The sequence below is a fragment of the Emys orbicularis genome, chromosome 5 (genome assembly GCF_028017835.1).
Source record: "Emys orbicularis isolate rEmyOrb1 chromosome 5, rEmyOrb1.hap1, whole genome shotgun sequence".
In the NCBI taxonomy this organism is placed as follows: Eukaryota; Metazoa; Chordata; order Testudines; family Emydidae; genus Emys; species Emys orbicularis.
In genome coordinates this window covers 88,598,800-88,618,849 of record NC_088687.1, presented here as the reverse complement: position 1 = coordinate 88,618,849, position 20,050 = coordinate 88,598,800, and the positions used below count along the sequence as shown (strand labels likewise).

Here is a 20,050-nt window from a genome sequence, read left to right as displayed (position 1 = left end):
CATAATCAATATTAATGATGGAATATTGGTAACTTATACATCTAGATAGCTGAAAAATAAAAACAGAATCATTAACCATCAAAAGTTTAATGTAAAATGTTAGTGCTAACGTTACTATTTTGGAATACTGTAGTTGTTATAGTTAAACTTTATCGTAAGGATTCCCTGAAAAGTCTTATTCAAACCAGTCATTCTACACAATATTTTAAATACATTCCATCTTGCAATGCTTGTAAATGTTTTCACATAATATCCTTGTCTCACATTTTAAGAGAGATCAGTTAGCAGGAGTGTTGGCTGTACTACTTCTAAGCACTCTCTACTAGAAATAGAACTTTGCTAAGCATCAAAACTGTTTTGTCTACTTTGGGGTTTTCCCACGCAGAGAATTTGATGTTTAACCTGTTGGCCACCCACCATGAAAATAAAATTTATACTGCTTTTATCTACTTGGAAGCATATTAAATAAGCCTGAAGCCAAATATAAATGAAGGAAGCTGAGTACAGAATTTCTTTGAAAACCTTTTTATTTTAATGATTTGTATAGAACCTCATTGATTTGAGACAGGTTACTTTGTAAGAAGAAATGCAGTGAAATCTGCTCATTTAAAACATAATTGTTAAAAGATTAAACTAATACATATTTGACTGCTAGGAAAAGATATTTCCTAGTAGTAAATAGTGGCTTCTTTAGGTGAAATCCAATGCTAGTCTTCTTTCTTTGTGTCATTTAGAAAAAGCCAAAGTAATACTTATGTGATCTGGAGCATAGCAAAGTCTTCTCTCTTACGTGGAGATGGCTTATGATAGGGCAATTTTTTCTTGCCTTATATAGCCTGTAGACTATTTCACATCATTTGTTGATGCTTTGAGGTGGTGAAAGGCAATGTATTGTTCTGAATTTAGATAACTGATATAATTAGTTCAGGTTACCTTTCTAGAGCATTATCAGCTTGTAGGCATCAGTTTTCCTAATTTCCAAGCAGCAAATCCTTTATTTGGCATTAACCTTGTCTCCATGGGAAAACCAGCTCTTTTGCCAGAGTGAAACTTTTGAATTACTGACCTAAAGTAACATGAGACAAACACTTGGCAGTGAACCTGTCCTTTGTGGTGTTTATAGGAAGGATAATGATGTCCTGTATTATCTGAATGCCTTATTTTCATTAAAATTGAGCCATAGCCTTGTAAGTACTGCTTTCAAATATATTAAGAGTTTGCAGAAACGGCAGCAGTTTAATTTTTTATGCCATTGTGCAAAATGGGATCCTGGCTTTAGGACACTTTATGGAGATGCAAAGATATTTTACTCTGCCACCTGGGTACCTACACCAGGTAGCTCTCACTATAAACAGAGCTATAAACAGCTGAGCAGCTCTCTGAGATTAGATAGGTAGTAGGATGGATATGAAGTCCTAAAGTGAGAAGCCTGGGATTAAACAAGCCTCTGGGGAAGTTTGGATGATATATGGTGAACTCTTGGTGAGTACAGGTGTTTCAGGGCTTTGCGACTTGCTATTATGTCCACTGTGGAACAACAGAGATGAACTCTGTGAAGGGTTGGATCACAGAGACCCCCTTGGGACTGTCACTTGATATGCTGAGACTACCTCTGAGCCCGTTTTCCCTGCTATCTTGGGACTTCAGTACCCGGTCTTGTTGAGAGCCAGACATGCTAGCCTGCTGCAAACATAGACCCAGGTGTGAACCATGTCCCCCGAAAGCTGCAGACTTAACTGAAAACAGCTTAAGAAGTGCTCCTGTCTCTAGCACCCAGCTACCCAGTTCCCAATGGGATCCAAACCCCAAATGAATCAGTTTTACTCTGTATAAAGCTTATACAGGGTAAACTCAAATTGTCCATCCTCTATAACACAGATAGAGAGATATGCACAGCTGTTTGCTCCCCCAGGTATTAATTACTACTCTGGGTTAATGAATAAGCAAAATGTGATTTTATTAAATATAAAAAGTAGGATTTAAGTGGTGTCAACTAATAACAGACAGAACAAAGTAAGTTACCAAGCAAAATAAGTCCTTGTTCCAGTTCAGGTGGTAGCTAGGGGATTTCTCATGACTGCAGCCCCTTTGTTCTGTTCCACCCCCTTATATAGTTTTGGCACAAGGCAGGAATCTTTTGTCTTTCTGGGTCCCCACCCCTCCTTCTAAATAGAAAAGCACCAGGTTTAAGATGGATTCCAGTACCAGGTGACATGGTCACATGTCCTGTGAGACCCCCCAAGCCTTCATTCTTCCCAGCCTGATTCACAGGAATGTTTGCAAGTAAACAGAGCCATCAAGATTCCAAACCACCATTAATGGCCCACACTTTGAGGTCCTATTGTAATTATGCAGAGTTATATTTCATATTTCTAGTTTCAGATACAAGAATGATACATTTATACAAATAGGATGACCACACTCAGTAGAGTTTAAGCTTTGTAATGATACCTTACAAGAGACCTTTTGTATGAAGCATATTCCAGTTACATTATTTACTCATTAGCATATTTTCATAAAATCATATGGAGTGCAACGTCACAAACTCCTAGGCAGGAATGAGTTTTGTACACAGCAAGAGACCCACTCACACTTCTGATATTTCCATTTGAGTGGGGAATGAGGAGAGAGAAGTGAGAATAAAAGAAAATAATTTTACATAGAATAATTTACGCTTCACTCCTAAAGCACTTATAAAGTTACTCAGCTTACAAGTGAACTGTTTTATACACAAATTGCCTCACTCACTATTGGAATACCACCATATTTAAGGCAAAAAGTGGTAGCTATGTAATAGCACACAGCAGTATTACACAATAGGACTATCCATCTTCTAAGACTTTTATTTTTCTTTTGTTTAAAGCAACACTTTCATGATTGATCCTAAATATAATATGCTTCCCTAAATGTCAGGTATACTGTACAAATATGCCTCTTAATAAAAAAGACTAAAATTTCCCCAAGGCCTGCAACAGTGTTTACATCAGTGTTTTTAGTCTATCTGCTCTAAATACAATACTTCCGGAAAGTGACTTTCAGGAACATGGAGGGTCATCTAGCCCCTAACATCTGTTTAGTAGGGGAGCATCATAATTTCTGGACATATTTTAGGTTATACAAAATAACTTTGATTTTGAGACTATTGTAGGCCCCATTTGAAAAGGTTGCTAGTTTTTCAGGATATGTTTGTAAGATATGCTTATATGTAAAGGTGCAAACATATGTCCCTTCAAAAAGATATTGCCAGACTACTATTTAATTTTCAAAATGGCCTTTTATTCTCCCTGATGTTGGTAACCTGACAGTAAAATGTATCTTAGAGTAAACAGTAAAATGACAGTAAAATGTTCATAATGTGTGAACACTTGGCTGCTGTAGGTTTGCTTATGACTGCTAACATGAACTAATCCATTTTATAAAATTGCTATGAAATATCTTTTATGCAGAAGTATGTGTGAGTGTTTTTAGACATTTAAAGCATGCCACTGGAATATGGACAGGAACATCAGTTTTGTCACTTGCTTTTTATTTTATTATGCTATTGCTGTGTACCATTCAAAATTTTCTAAGGGCTTGTGTGCGTGCGTGCGCGTGCGTGTGTGTGTGTGTGTGTGTGTGTGAAAGAGAGAGAGAGAGAGAATCAGCAGCTGTTTGCTGTACCTCAGGTTACATTCAGTAGCCAAGCTGCAATAATAGCATGAACATGGGATGGTGTGCCTCTGTCAACGTACATCACTGGGTACACATGGGCAGCTTGCCGCATGGTGTTCTCAGAGGGTATGCTTCACTGCTGAGCATTCTGCATTATAGCATTTTTATCACTGCATTGTGGGATGCATAGCAGAAGCCAGGCTAGTTAAAATTGTTTTAAATCCCATGATTCATCTGTCTTTGCCTCGTATTGCCTTTATGGGTGGTCTAGTGCCACTTTTGAATTGCTGTCGCACCACTATGCTGGCAACCTCTGATACACACAGGCTGCTTGGGCTGTATTTTAGCACTCAGCTGGCAGAACTTGACTGGAGATTTTGCCTGCCGCATCACTGAACAGACGTAGCAGCTGGAGACTTCGCCTGCCACACCACTGAATAGATGGAGCATCTTCAGTGTTGGTGGAACTGGGACGTAGATGAGGAGGAAGAGAGACACCGAGGAACTGATAGTAGGAGAGGACTGGTTCCTAGAGCAGCTTCACAGCGTACAGTGCAGATTCTGAGCTCAGGTAACCGGAACGTTTTGATAGGAAAGGATTCACCTGCAGATCTGAGATAACCAGCAGTGGTGAGAGAATTTTAGAATGGGAGGAAGGCAACCTTTTTGGAGATATGCTGTGCTAATCCTGGAGCTACAGTGGCATCAGAGCAGCATGTGGCGCACCCTATCTGTGGACAAGCAAGTCACAATTGCCATCTGGAAGCTGGCCACCCCCAAGTGCTGCTGGCCCATAGTGAGCCAATTCGGTGTGGGGAGATCACCATTGGGGGCCACTGTCATGCAGTTGTGTAATATCATAGAAGAGTTACTGTTGCACTGGGTTATAATTAGGTGTAAAGAAGCATGTTTTTAATGGTTTTAATGATTATATTAACCAATGAGACTGTACCTTTCTTTAGAAAATAACTGAAGTACAAATGGGAAAGGTTGATTAAAATTGATTGATTTAAATCCCAGCTTTCCTCTTGGTGATTTAAATCAGCCCACCCTGTGGATGAATATTGTCAGATACCTATTGCTCTTATTTTGTGTCTTAGGCCTGAAATTTGTGCTGCTTTACATCCAGCTGTTAACCCATGGAGGAGCGGAAGTGTTGGAAGTTCTTTGTGTAGTGTTTATGGACTCTGGAAGCACTACCTTGTGGCAGTCCTTGTTGTACTTATCTTGGCTGGCCTATTTGACATTATTGAACATTGAATTAGTGCAGGGGTCGGCAACCTTTCAGAAGCGGTGTGCCGAGTCTTCATTTATTCACTCTAATTTAAGGTTTCGCGTGCCAGTAATACATTTTAACGTTTTTAAAAGGTCTCCTTCTATAAGTCTATAATATAGAACTAAACTATTGTATGTAAAGTAAATACGGTTTTTAAAATGTTTAAGAAGCTTCATTTAAAATTAAATTAAAATGCAGAGCCCTCCAGACCGGTGGCCAGGACCCGGGCAGCGTGAGTGCCACTGAAAATCAGCTCGTGTGCCGCCTTTGGCACGCGTGCCATAGGTTGCCTACCCCTGAATTAGTGTCTTTGACATCATTAAATTGTAGAACAGGAGTCGGCAACCTTCGGCATGTGACCTATCAGGGTAATCTGCTGGTGGGCCATGAGACATCTTGTTTACATTGACCATTTGCAGGCACGGCCCTCCGCAGCTCCCAGTGGCCGCGGTTCGCCGTTCCCGGCCAATGGGAGCTGTGGGAAGCGGTGGCCAGCACGTCCCTGTGGCCTGCAGCTTCCTACAGCTCCCATTGGCTGGGAACGGCGAACCATGGCCACTGGGAGCTGTGGGGGGCCGTGCCTGTGGACGTCAATGTAAACAAGATGTCTTGTGGCCTGCCAGCGGATTACTCTGATGGGCCATGTGCCGAAGGTTCCCAACCCCTGCTGTAGAACATAATTACAGCAAGGTTTATCGCCTGCACAGTTTACCTGTTTATTTTTTCAAGAAGAATATAAGGGAAGGAATACATTTTAAATATCAGTTGCGTTTTTTTTTTTAAATCAAAAGAATTATGGCAGAGAATCGCATAACCTACCTATTTGAAACTGAATGATGGTCAAGTGTATAGACTAAATCAGACACTTGCAGTTCTTACCTGCAAGACCAAACTCAGCTGAAAGAAGAAATGATGAAGTACAGTAGCAAAAAAATGAAAATGACATCAATACAGCACATATAGATGGTCATTGGGTCAAAGGAGACCAACTAAATGACTTATAGAAAGCTGTTAAGATAACAGCTATATAAACACATGAATAAGTTTGGACTAAAGAAAGATGTGTTACTGTGGCTTTACAAAAATGAGTAGACTCTTCAGGGTCTGGGAGCTGACAGTGAGAGGAGGCTGTTGGTTTTAGGTTGGACTAATGGGTTGACCTGAATTAAGGTGCTTTATGTATATTCAACAATGTCTCTGATAAAGACTGTTAAATTACTAGCAATGAATTAAAACTAGTAGATTTACTCCTGGGGGAATTCTGTGCCCTACTGCACAATGCAGAATTTTGCAGAATACTTGGTCCTGCTTCAGTGTAGGGACCTGAATTAGATGACCTCTTGAGGTCTCTTCCGGCCCTCTGTTTCTTTCTTTTGGGATTAATTTTTTAAAAAGTTTAATAAAGAAATAATAAAAAATACAATGTTAAATGACGTACTGCTTGTATGTTACCAAATACCACACATTTCACAAGCTATCCACTGCAATTATGCAGTGTGTCAAAGCTTCAAGAACATATTACAAAATCAGACTAATACACAGCCAGAACATGTTAGGATGGGAGTAAAAGACACACACATAAGCATTCACAGATAGCACAAACAATGCCTGACATCTCCACTTTTCCCCTCTCTTGTGCCCCCGCTTTCCCTTTTTGCCTATCTCAGCAATTTTGATACATTTGAATAAAGAAATGTTGTCCAAATTTCTTCAAATTTATTTACTTGATCTCTGCATGGATGAGTTACTCTTCCTTCACTACAATTCAGACACATCTGAATACCACTGCTCTAGTCTGGGAATAAGCCTACTCTTCCATTTTTGTAGAATCATGGGCTTGACAATCTTTGCGGCCCTCAAGAATCAGTGTAGTACATATGTAACCTATGATATAATTTTCAGCTGAGGTTTGATTGCTGAAGCCAAGCATTATTTTAATTATTGTGTCTGTCTCTTTCCACAGTTACCTGACTGTTAGACAGCCCCCCAGCATATGCATCAGGGTCCCTTTTTCTTCAGTTCAGCACCAACAAATATCAGAGGACAAAGTCCCCAGCCCTACATTTCTATGATTCTATAACCTTCTCTTAGGTAGTTAGGGGAGGGCGTACGTAGGAACTCATTAGAGCAAGGATACAAAGAGGCGGTACACATATCCCTTCCCAAACAGGAAACCGATTCAACAAACCAGGGCCCAATGCAGGGCAACAAGGAGGAACTGACCATTAATCTGTACTTATTGCAAGAGATTTTAAATTGAGGGCTGTTGCTTAGCTTTAGCTGAGAAGAAAAACAAAGCTTTGGCTTTGTTTCTGGACTAGGCAGAAGAAAGCCAGGATGATACATCCTGACACCTTGCCATTTGGGCCAGAAAGGAAGAGCTCGGAGGTGTGTGTGCCAAGGGCCAGGGTGCTTCTTTCCTGTTACCTTTGGCTATGGCTGTGTTTCTATAGATCTGTTTTCATGTGTATACAGAACAAGGTTTAAAATTAACTTTATCAATATAAACTGACCTTGTGCTGCTCCTGAGCTGAGCTGGAGAGTGATGGTATGGGAGTTTTGGGGTGAAACTTGGAGGGACATGAACTGGAGGTTGAGGATTGGGGTGGTGGTGATATATGGAGAGTGCCCAGGCTCTCGGGTTTTAAAATAGAGGTTTGTATGGGAGGAGTGAGCGCACTGGTAAGGAGAAAAAGTACTGGCAAGACATGGATGTCAATATGACAAGAGATCAAGTTGTCAGATGATGGAGTGTAGGCGGATCAGGAAAAGCAATTTTATTAATATGAAACTTTAAAATGCTTAACTTTCTGGATATAAAGCTTTAAATACTGTAAAGCTTTGAATGTGGATAAAAGCCTTTCCCTCCACCATCCACTTTTCTATTTCCTACCCATTTCCCCTTTCACCACACTAACCTATCTCCTATGGAATTGCTGAAGTCTCCAAAAGAGTCCTGCTTTGTAAGGTCTGTCAAAGAAGGACTTCCCTCCTGCTGACCTTATACACCAAACCTATTTATATTTGTCACTCTTTTAAAGAAAAGAAAAAAAACTCTACAAGAAATAACACCCTATAACAGTGCGGGACTCACCCCTGCAGCGCTTCCTGCTGGTCATCCAGGGAATTAGTGTTCCCAGCTCCTAAGCGCCCTCTGCAGGCCAATGTCCCGCTTGCACTGGGCCCAAGTCCCTCCTGGACCCCACAGATCTGGGTCTCTCCTCCCCAGGGAACCCCCACCCTCTATCCCCACCTCACCTCAGACTATGGCTACTGCCAGTCCCGATCTAGCCCCTGTTCACCAGGGCAGACTGCAGTGTATATGCCACTCATCACCCGCAAGGAGGGGGGTTTGGACCTGCTGCCTTTGGCTGTCCTCTGCAACCCCAGTACCTTCTTTGGCCTTTAACAAGGCCTGCAGCCTGCGGGGTTTCTAGGCCGGAGCTCTCCAGCTCCTCTAGCCTTTCCCCAATCAGCCCTGCTGTTCCCAGTTGTAGCCCTCTCCAGGGCTGTTTTAACCCCCTGTTCCTCAGGAGTGGGGCAGCTGCCCCACTACACACCCTAAATAAAAACCCCAGGGATATTCAGAAACAGGTAACTTCATTAAAAAGAGTTGTTTGAAAATATGTTACAGTGGCAAACTAACATTGCCAAAAAAGTATTAAATTTTCCTTACAAAAGCTATATACTATTTTAAAAAATAAAAGATAAGGGGACCAAAACCCCAACATAAAAAAGCTATGCCTGGGTTGACCATATAAGTCATGACGTAATGGTGAATGATGAAGGTTTACATGACAGCTGGCACCTGGCTGAGTCCCTTAACTGCTCAGTTCCAGATTTCTAATGTTTGGGGGTTTTATACTGTTTGTTTTTGGGTGTCAGTGAGACTCATACTTTCAACCTTAATACTTTGTTTAAAAAAAGATTCTTGTTTGTGAATAGAAAGGTTAATTTTGAGGCTGAAAGAAAAAGTGTTGTAGATTTTGTTTGTTTGTTTTTTGGTAAATCCTATTAAGCGAAGTAGGTCAGCAGATGAGGTAAACCAGAACTAACCTGCTATTCATAAAATTGAGAAAATACTGCTAATCAGAGATTCGTGACAGTGTACTTAAGGGAAATGGCCACGTCCAGTTTTTAAAAGGCACAGAACTATAACATGATATAAGATCATTGTAAGTAGTAGACAAGATTGCCAAGAGGATTAGTAAACAGAAGTCTGAAAAATCTTTTTTTCTTTTATTTGTCAGAGATATGCATTCATGAAAGTTTTTGAAGATTGCCGATAATTACTAAGAGATTTGGTTTGGATAAGCTTTAAAAACTTCAAATAGAAATTGGAGTCTTTTTGACTCTTACCCCCCTACTTTGTCAACACCACTGTACTTTCCTTTAGAATTTGCCTGGCTTTTTGAATCTTCCTGAATGATCCATCTGTTTTGGTACTCGTGCTGCTTCAATAAAACTTCCCCAACTCTGAGACTTATGCGGTCAAAGGAGCACCAGAATGTGCATGAGTTAAATAGACAGGGAGCAAGTTGTAGCATAAGTAAGGCTGCGAGTTTGTCACGGAGGTCATGAAAGTTATGGATTCCGTGACCTCCGTGACTTCTGCAGTGGCTGGTGCGGTTGCCTGGGGCAGTCTTGGGCCACCGCCCCCCCAATCTCCCTCCCCCCCAGCAGCAGCAAGAGTTTGGGTGGGGCACTCAGGGTTGGGGTGCGGGAGGGGTGAGGGCCCTGGGCAGCGCTTACCTCGAGGGGGCTCCCCGGAAGCGGCGACATCCCTCGGCTCCTAGGGGGAGGCATGGCCAAGGGGCTCTGTGCGCTGCCTCCGCAACTCACATTAGCCGTGGTTCCTGACCAATGTGCGGAGCCAGCACCCAGGGAGGAGGCAGCGCATGAACTGTGTGGCCACACTTCCGTATCTGCCTAGGAGCTGAGGGATGTCGCCGCTTCCGGGGAGGCATGGGTAGGGAGCCTGCCATTCCCACCAACTCCTCCGGCCCCCCCAGCACCAGCACAGGTCTCGGGCTGCACGCTGCCTCCCCCGCCCCCCCCCCCAATGCCCCAGCACCAGCGAGGGTCCCGGACTGCCTGCCACGGCCTGCCCCCTACCCCCAGCACCCACTGGGCCACCCCCCTGAGAACCCGTGGCACCCCCGGGCTGTCCCCCTCCCCAAGATTTAGTATGGGGTATATAGTAGAAGTCATAGACCAGTCACAGGTCATGAATTTTTGTTTACTGCCGGTGACCTGTCCATGACTTTTACTAAAAATACGAGTGACTAAAATGTAGTCTTAAGCATAACTAAAATTGTCAGGGATGGGATCTTCTAATGATGGGGAGGATGGGTAATATATGCAAGTAATGGAGAATGTTGGGAGAGGGGATCCCTTTAATGAACTTTTAAAAAGGTTGGGTTGAGGCTGTACCTGAAGATCGGTCTGGAATTTTTTTTAGCAAACCTGTTCACCCATTCTTAATATTTAGAGGCTTTATGAGCAAGATTAAGTGTGAAAAATGTATTGTGACTTGGTAAAGAATTGCAGAAAGAGTTGCTTTCTTCTAACACTGAACTCTGTTTAAATAAGGAAAACAATATGTATTCCTAAAGATATTTTGTCTCTCCTTCACTATAAAGTGTCTGACTGGAATCTTTCCCAGACAAAATTCTACCTAGTTTCCGACTATATGTATAAATAAATAGTACACGAATACATAATAAATGAATCTATGAAAGCCAGTATACCAGTACAGTAGATTAGGCTGCTGTTATAGGCTTGTAGGCAGATGTAAAACGTATTTTGGTTCTAATCTGAAAAATGGAAGCAACTACATTCATAGTAATGGGTATTGCTCTTAATTCACAAAACAAAATGTCTAAGTATTGCAACATATATAGGGTGAAATCCTAGTTCCATTGAAGTCAGTGGCAAAACTCCCATTGACTTCAGTCTTCTTAGTGTATGTGCAGTGCGCCTCAGGTGGCGTGTGACCAGGATTCATCTCCGAATTTGGTCCACTGGTTGGATCATTAGCTTCCTCGGCCCGGGCCGGATACTGACAGGGAGTGCAACGTGAATTCTGATCCATGCCCCCCGTTGACGTCAGTGGAACAAGATTTCACCATTGTCATTTAAGATCTTGCAGGGCTAAGTAGTGACATGAGTTAAATTCAAGCATGTCTTAAAACTTTCTTGCATACTGTGTGTCACTTTATTTTTATTGTAGCACTCAGCACTTAAGAAATGTTAAAGTATGTGTCTGACAATGCAGTAAATACTATTGGAAGTGTCTCCATGGAAACATAAGCAACACTACTTGAGATGGTCTGAATTGCCTCAAAGTGCACGGAACCTCAACATATCCTCCAAGTACTGCACCTGAATAGAAAAGTATGCTAAAACTTCCTAAGTGATCCATTATCCATAGATCCTCTTGAGTCACTGTGATCTGTTATGATTATACTTGTTTAGTAAATTCTTAAGATGCAACCCTACTGTGAAAGATGACTGGGCAAAAATGGCACTTGTGCTTGTTTCCTGTGTGTATTCAGAATTATATCTGCTAATACTAGAGATAAAAATAATTGTCCACTCTCTTTAGCCCTGCAGAAGTTGCACAAACTAAGAGGGAATGAGCTGGGTTCTCTTTTTTTCATGTGTATCATGAAGGGGTCTAGAATTGTTAACTAAAACTCTGATTGCAGGGATAATCTGTTACATCTGTGTAAACGCACTGAAGAGGATGGGTTGCACAAATTTCACTGAAAGCGTAACCTGAATGCAACTGGTTTGCACGTGTATAATTTGAGAACACAATTTGGCCTGCAGGATCTTTTATTACTGCTGATGGATGTCCAAGAAGGAAAGAACCCAGCTTTCCATTCTCATCCCACAGTAAGTTTGCAGGGCAGGCAGTTAGAAAAAACATCTTATCCTTGTACATTTGATTTGGAAATCATTGGAAAATGTTAAAACTTGGAACCCCAAAATGCCACAACTACCGTCACTTCTCAGGACTGTAATGTCAGTGTACATGTGATCTTAAAAAAAAATTCTTAGTGGCAGTTCTGATAAACTATTACTTTGTATGTAGCAAACATTTTTTCTAAATTAAATTTGACTGTTTTGATATATTTTAAAAAATATAGAAATGCTAATCTAAAATGTAGAAGAATATTTGGGCCTTCTGGAAAGAGCCCTGTGTGTGTGGTTTGCACTGCACAGAAGGGGTCTTGTTTGTCCCCAGGATACTATTAAATATGCCTTACACACACAGACAGGGATCTCCAGTAAAGAGGGTCAAGCAGCTTCACTTTCTTCATGGGAGGGGAGTGGGGGACTGATAACCCTTGTAATCTTGGTTTGAAACAATGACTTCTAAAAATAAAAAATATTTTGAATTGCATGATACTACTGTATGGATTATAGACTTTCTTTCAACCTAATAGAGTCTCTGATACTGAGAAATTTATTAGCTTGCTAATTTTGCAGTTTGTGAGTTGTCCTGGAGGTGAGAAAAAAGTGATTAGTAAGAAGTTCACTTTCACAGAACTTGTTAACAATTGGCAGAAGCAAATACTTGATGCACTTACTGTTTTTTCTTCAGTAAATGGGGTCTGCATACAGTGTCTCCTTCCTCCTTCTCAACATGGATTATGGATTATTTCCTTCAGATCACAAAAAGTTTCTCACCTATTTTGCCAAGTGATAGCCAATTATTTTAACTTCTGCTAAGAACTGAGGAGGCAGCATAACAAGTGACTGCATACAGTCTTGCAAGCTAAATCTGTGGTGATACTTGTACAGGACCCTTGTTTAGCATATCTACAAGTGTAGAAATTGAAAAAATTGACAGCAACTTCATCTAGATTGTCCCTAATGAGGTTGAATTTTTATTTTTATATGTATTTTATTTTTGGCTGTTTGGTTTGTTTTATTTCTGACCTACAGTCCCAGGTAACTCTTGTCATGTGTCCCCAAAGGGAAATTTTCAACCAATTGTTGACACTCAGCCATTTATGAGCCCAGCCCTGCATCTGGTCTACAACACCAATTTAAACATTTAGTCTTTGGGAGGGCTACAAGTCAGAGGCAGCTTGGTTTTATTTCACCCCTGTAATTTTACTTGTGTGTTACTTTTTCAGGTGACTAAATGTTTACATGTTTGAAATCAGAACTCAAGAAAGCCTACATTTGTGACCACCCAGTAAACATGCCTTTTCCTTTTAATCACTGAAATCTAAACCTCCCCTTTACAAAGCTTTCTGAAAAAATACCTTCCATTTGTAGTTAGGTGGACGCTAACTGCAAACATCTCTTAAGCTTGTTCCCTTTGTCGGACTCCTCTCTAAAAACAAACTTTATGTGGCTAGTTTCTTGGGTGGTTTTAAAAAAAAAAAAACGAACTACTGTTTAAGATCTGTTAATTGTTGTCTTTGACTTAATAGTTTCAAAATTGTTTAGGTGACAAAACTAACTAAATGGTATGTCTGTGAAATGAATAAAAGGTTAGAGTGACATTATAGCTGTTTTGTTGCTTAGATATTGCTTTCTGATTTTTAAATATTAGTAAAAGTTAACTGTATCATTGCTCTTCATTTTTAAGCAGTTGTTTTTCTCTGCATTTGTGATGAATAGGTTGAAATACTAATTTTTCCTTCTTGATATTGCCTCCATAGAAGCGTGTGTCTAGCTACATGGCCAAGGAATGTTTACAAGCAGCAGTTGGCAGTTAGGGGTGCATGTGCATGTCCCACAAAACCAATATTCTATTATCAGATTAAACAGTGCAAAATAGAAAAGAGAACCATGAGGATTGATATCCTTTGGGATTTTACTCTAGTTAATTATAGAGTCAATTGATAGTAGCAATATGCCAATCAACACAAATACGTGTGCGTGTGTGCGTGTGAGAGAGAGGGAGTGAGAGAGAGCGCTGAGGGATTGGAATGTCCACCTGCAGCCACAGGATGAGATGAAAGGTCTTTGGCAGTATCCCAAGAGTTCAAGTACTCCACGCATTTACAAACTTCAGAACTTCATATGAAGTTATGCCATTTAAGCGGTTTCTTAACTTTAGAGGAGTTCTGTTTGTTCCTCACAAAGTATAGCAGTATTGATAGTACTAGCTATTGAATCCAGGATATCCATAGAAATTTTACACCTGTAGAACCTTTTGCATATGAAATTGTCCACACTTGCACTTTACACATGGAAGTAATGAAAAAAAAAAAGTATTTTCTTCCCTTCCCATTGCATGTTTTCTTTCAAACTGTCCTGTGTACAAGTTTTAAGTATTATCTGAAGTTTGATTCCCAAGCTGTCTTCCAGTTATAGTTAGACTTTTGAGAGTTTTTCAAACAAAGGTACCCTTGAACTTTTCTCTCCAAATACATAGTGAAAGTTTTCCTCTTGTCTGAGAGTAAGGTCTGGTCTATACCCCTGAGAGACATAGTTATACTGATCTAACCCCCTGTGTAGAGAGCACTATTTAGACAGAAGAACTTCTCCCATCAACATAGCTGCCATCTCTCCAGGAGGTGGATTAACTAGACCAATGGAAGAGCTCTCTCCCCTCTGCATAGAGTGTCTTCATTAAAGCACTACAACGGTGCAGTTGCATCAGTGAGGCTGCGCTGATGCAGCATTTTAAGTGTAGACTTGTCCTAAGCTTGCCAGTTTTCATGTCTAAAGGACGTTTGCTGTTGAAACTTACAGGGGGTTGAAAATAAAATTAATAGGACCCTGTTGGTAACCTTAGGCCCTTATCCTGCAAAACTTTTATGCATGCATTTAACTTTACACCTTTTCCATTTACAACTTGCTTTATAGTGAGTCTTGAAGACATTGGTGAATGCAATAGAACAACTTTTCCTTCATATTTTCTTTTTGTCTGTTAAGATCGCAGAAAGCAGATCAGACTTTGAAGATCTGGACCTTTATGCAACTTCTCGAGAGCAACGGTTTCGTATATTTGCCAGTTTAGAATTTGAAGGCCAATTATATATGACCCCACATGACTTCATTCAGTCTGTTACAAGTGATGCACCCAAACGTAAGTAGGATTTTTGTGTGGATGAAGTTCCTGTGTTAAATGCTGATGATGCATGTTATCTTTCAACTTATTTTAAGTTACTGTTTCTGTTTTACTTGATGTGAAAAGGAACTGCTGAGGATCCAAAAGGAGAATGGAGAATTCCAGAATTCATTTTAATGCTATCCAGAAGGTTTGTAGGGTTTCTCATACTGATTGCCCTTAAATTAAAGCCAATTTTGCAATTCCTTTTTAATCCCTTAGAAGTCTTTAGTTAAACATTTTGTATTGTCTTATAGTTCACACCTTGCATAATAGGCATGCAAAATTTGAAGTCCATTTGTACTAACAATTTCAATTCCAGCTTCTTTTTGAATATGCTAGTACTGCTGTAGAACTCTTGTGTCCTTTTCGGTATAGATAGTGCTTTTTTCCTGTGCACTGTCTAGGACAGTTTTGTATCGCAGTTTTCACCATTTTAAATTGTCATCTATTTTGTTTTTATTTTTTACTCTTTCAAGATTGTGTAAGGCATCTCCATGGCCAAAGAGCAAATAACACTCTGAGCAAGAACCTCAGACCCTGCGGGAATCAGTTTTCTGCATTTACAAATTCACAGAAGAAGCTCCCTGATAGTTTATTTTCCACTTTTTCACACACATCTTCAGTTGGTTTGTTATAAATGTCAGTTTCAACACCAATAAGATAAATGCACAGGCAGACTGAGTAGTAGGACACAACATTACTATATATGTATTATTATAATATTTGTATTACTGTAATGCCTATGATCCCTAATCATGGACCAGCACTCCAGGGTACTAGGCACTGTACAAACACAGAACATTCTTAACTGGCTTGATTTTCTGGCTCTCAAACTTGGAATGATGAGCTCTGGTGGCAACATTCACAACTCCTGGGAAAAGTGAATGCCTTGTGTTGCTTAGGAGTGATTTATGATAACTGACTTGAGTTGTTGTCAAAGTCCCTCTTTCTAAAGTCAACAGCACAAAGAGTGCTGAAACCATCACCAGGGAACTGGCAAAACCAGTTAATGCAGCTTAAGTAGAGCTTGAAAGACTCTGTGCAGACTACAGTTTCCTTCCCTTTTCTCTTAGCAGCAACAGCACAAGAGAGGCTGCAGCTGTCTGAATCAAGTGATATCAAAACTGCTACAACTCTTGAAGTTTGCAGTGTTGTAGCCAGGTTGGTCCCAGGATATTAGAGAGACAAGGTTGGTGATCTTTGTGTAAGTTCGAAAGCGTGTCTCTCTGACCAACAGAAGGTGGTCCAATAAAAGATATTTCCTCATCTACCATGACAACTCTTGAAAAAAGATATGTCCTTCCACTAATGAGGACTAAGTCAATGGAATACCTCCACCCTCTCAGCAGAGAGTAGCCCAGAGACCCCCATCCATTGCCAAGAACCAGCACATCAGCTGAACTTCCAAAACTTTGAAGTTTTGACCCAGGAAGCAGCATTTAACATTTTCTTTCTTTCTTGTCCCTCCCCAACCTTTCCCTGACTTAGAGGAAATAAATTGGAGCCCCTTTCACAATGCAGAGATGCCAATCATCCCTGATTTTCAGTAATCCTGGCATATGCGCAAACTATGCAGTGACAGTCTGATAGGAAGTAAGCTGCAGTGATTTTGAATGGGTTGGGGCGCTGCTGGATTCACCATCCAAGCCACAGGCTGTATGTTGCACTCTAACTGCTCTGTGTGGACCTTGCCCAACTACAGTAAGACACTCTAGGCACCTAGAGTGAGCCAGCAGAGTCCACACAGGGCAGTTAGGACTCAACATGCAGTCAGAGGCTTTGGTGGTGAATCCAGTGCCTCAACCCCACTGACAATCACCGTGTAGACTCTCACTACACAGTTTGCAGAGAAGGAGAAGCCAGAGGGGCAGGAGGAGGCAGCGATGGTGGAGGAAAAGAGAAGAAAAATGACAGGAGTGAGAAGAGGACAAGGATCATCCCAGGAAGGAGATCCAGGCCCGGGACTGGTCAACATAATAAAGAGTCCTAGTGGCATAGAAGGGCAGCTTTCCAAGGGTTGATCCTCTCCTTCTCCCTGTTTGGAAGTGGGAGTCAGGAGCGCAATGAGGAGTGGACCCAGGCTCCCCCCTTGACCTAGATAGGAAGGGGAGGAGGGAGATGTCCTGATTTCCCCACGGGGAGGCTAGGAGAGGGGAGAGGTCCAAGCAACCTCCCTAATTCCTCCCTTTTTTTTAATTAACATCCCTAAAAGTCTCAGAGCAAGGTTGGCATCTCTGACAACATCAAGTACCAGCTTTACATCAGGATTTAGGCTGCTACTCCTCTACCATCCTCCAAACAGACTAATGCCTCACTTTATATAAAGCCACCCACTTGCAACACCACTTTCAGATACTCTGAAGTAGAGGCTTCCCACAGTATAGCAATAACACAGTACGCAGGGGTGCTGAGCACATGTATCATATCTTGAACAGCTGTTGCAGCTCCAGATCTCTCCAACAGTTCACTTTCACTCAGTCATTCTGGGAGTTGAGTAGTTTGGCGACACACTAGTTATCCAACACACTGTTAATTCCTGTCATTGCCAATTAAGCATGCTTCCTATAATCATCCTCCACAGTATAAATCATATAAGGAAAAAGAAATAGAGAACATTCGCGAAAGCTTGGAAAGAAGATCACCAGACACTACTACCTCCAATCTGGTGCAATAAGCATCCAGCTACCACACATGGATCCAAAATAGATAAACACAAGGATTTCATCCTCAACATAAGATCTCTAGTCAATAAGGGCTTGATCCTCCTACTATTGAAATCAGTGCAAAAGTCCCATTGATTCTGATAGCATAGGATCAAGCCTTACATCATTCACGATCCATGATATTATTGCCAGTGAGGTGCATTACCTGATCTCTGTCGCAGAAGTCCACCTGGCTGATATTGCAAGTCCAGTGTTAGCTCTCCCAGGATATGCTATTGACATACACCAAGGGAGGAGAATCTGAAGTGGAGTAGCCGCTTTTCCATTCTGAGCTCAAATGCAGAAAACCTTATTTGAATCAAAATCCTTTGAATGCATGTAGTTAATCTCTGAGGCCAGAGACAGTACTAATCTGCACATCCTGCTAATCTATAAACCCTTAGAGATTCAGTCAGACTTGTTGATTAACTTTACAAAACTAGTAGCATTAGGAGACTTCAGAACTGAAAGTAATTATTACAGGGATAGCGTAAGAGTGTGTGGCTAAATGTAAGAGGATGAAATTAAGGTGGTAGCCCTGCTGTTTGAGTTATTTTAAAATTAGAGAGGGGAAAGGCTAGCAAATGTACAATAGTGAGCATTGCCATGGGGGGGAAGGACTAGATGACTATCAGGTATTAGATCTTTCCCATTTCCAGCTTCTGATTCCATGAACATTTGAGTTCTAATCTTTTACTCCCTCATTTGCTGTGTGGATTCTGGACGTGCCACTGGAATTGCTACGTGGAACAAAGCTATTGTAATGTTTCTGGATCTGTTTCCTTTTCTGTAAACTGAACTAATATTTCACAGAGGTGTTGTGAGCATTTAATTAATTAAAATTTGTATATAGCTGTGAAGATGTAAAGTAATTAATTATTTGTGTTACTATTATTATTCCTACTGTTATCATTTTGAAGAGATTACTAGCTGTCTGCCCTGTTCTATTGAATATAGAATTACATGGAAAGATGACTTTTTGAATCAAAGATTAAATATTAAATAAAATCATGTCTTGCATTTTTTTTGCTTTAAACTTGCTATGGATTTGGGTCTGTAAGGGCTGTTCATATATCTTATGGAGAACATAGGAGGGCAGAACTCACACTTAAACTTTCAGTGAATGAACACTAGAAGAGCCTTGAGTTTTGTCAGAAAGCAAAAGTGCCCTTTGAAGAGTAATAGTAGTAGCTATTTACTTTTGCTATATAGAAAAGCTAATAATACTAGACTTGGATGAGATTTCTGGTAGAATAAATACAGCTATTGTGACTGACTTACCCTGGAAATCTTATAAACCCTGCAAAAGTCAAGAGTGTGTTTACTTCCTTTTTGATTAAACAGTGACTGAACATTGGATAATAGTAGTATGGTAAAAATGTGAAATATTTTTCATAACTAAACATTTAACTTTAGACAGTTGTAATAAAATTATCGTATAAAACAAAAGCTATAATTAGCTTTAAAATTATATTCCTATATTTCTAGTGAAGGATTGGGTTTATGAAATAAATCATAGTGTATTATCTGAAACTGTTTGTGAGAAGTCAAGCTTGTAATGCTGTGATTTTTATCACCTGGATACATGTTTACACTTTCAAAAAAACTTTGGAAAGAGGAAGAAATAGAATTGTGTTTTGCTCTCTTTTAACTTCTGATCTGACTCAACAAAAATTATAGACAGCCAAATGCTGAGCTGTAGGGTTTGTGTGTGTTCACGTGCCCAATGTAAAATTCCACTTGCTTGTCTAGAATGGCAAGCTTGCCATTCTAAACTAATGTCTCATGATTGACAAATGTTTTCTGTTCAAAATACTCTTCTGTCCTTGCTCTTCCCCCTCCCCAAACTAATACAAATGCAAATCAGCCTATATCAGAATGAGTTGACTTTTTAAAAGATGTACAGTAGAGAGATGGCTGTAATGCAGATTTAAGATTTTAAACACAAAGTTACGTGAAGAACTGTCCAGCTTGCTACATGTTTGGCTTGATAATACCAAACCTTATGGGGATGGTGGTGTTGTCACAGACTTTCTGAGGTATGAACATAACCAAGTTGTCATGTTCAAATCTCAATATGAGGAATTAATTAAATTCCATTGTAGCTGCTGTGTCTAATTGCTATACAATTCTGACAAAAAACTCCATGAGTGCAAAGTTAAGGTTGACCAGTGGTATCTGTTGCTCTTCCAGAACATTGAGTTCAGCAAAACTCTAACTTTGGAAAACCAGAAAATGGGGTTAAGGTACATGTCCGTGCAACCTTATCTCTGCTCTCCTGGAGCTGACAATAGCCACTGTGTGGAGTTTGTATCAACTACAGCTGCATTCACTGTT

The 20,050-nt window shown here is 40.5% G+C and overlaps 1 protein-coding gene across 1 annotated transcript in view; it reads left to right on the top strand.

The window, feature by feature from the left end:
• The window catches only part of MICU3 (mitochondrial calcium uptake family member 3), a 109,442-nt gene that overhangs the window by 12,365 nt on the left and 77,027 nt on the right, over window positions 1–20,050 (top strand). Inside the window, exon 2 of the mRNA XM_065405388.1 lies at window positions 14,834–14,987. Coding sequence (XP_065261460.1) covers window positions 14,834–14,987 — 154 coding nt within the window. The remainder of the gene's footprint in view (window positions 1–14,833; window positions 14,988–20,050) is intronic.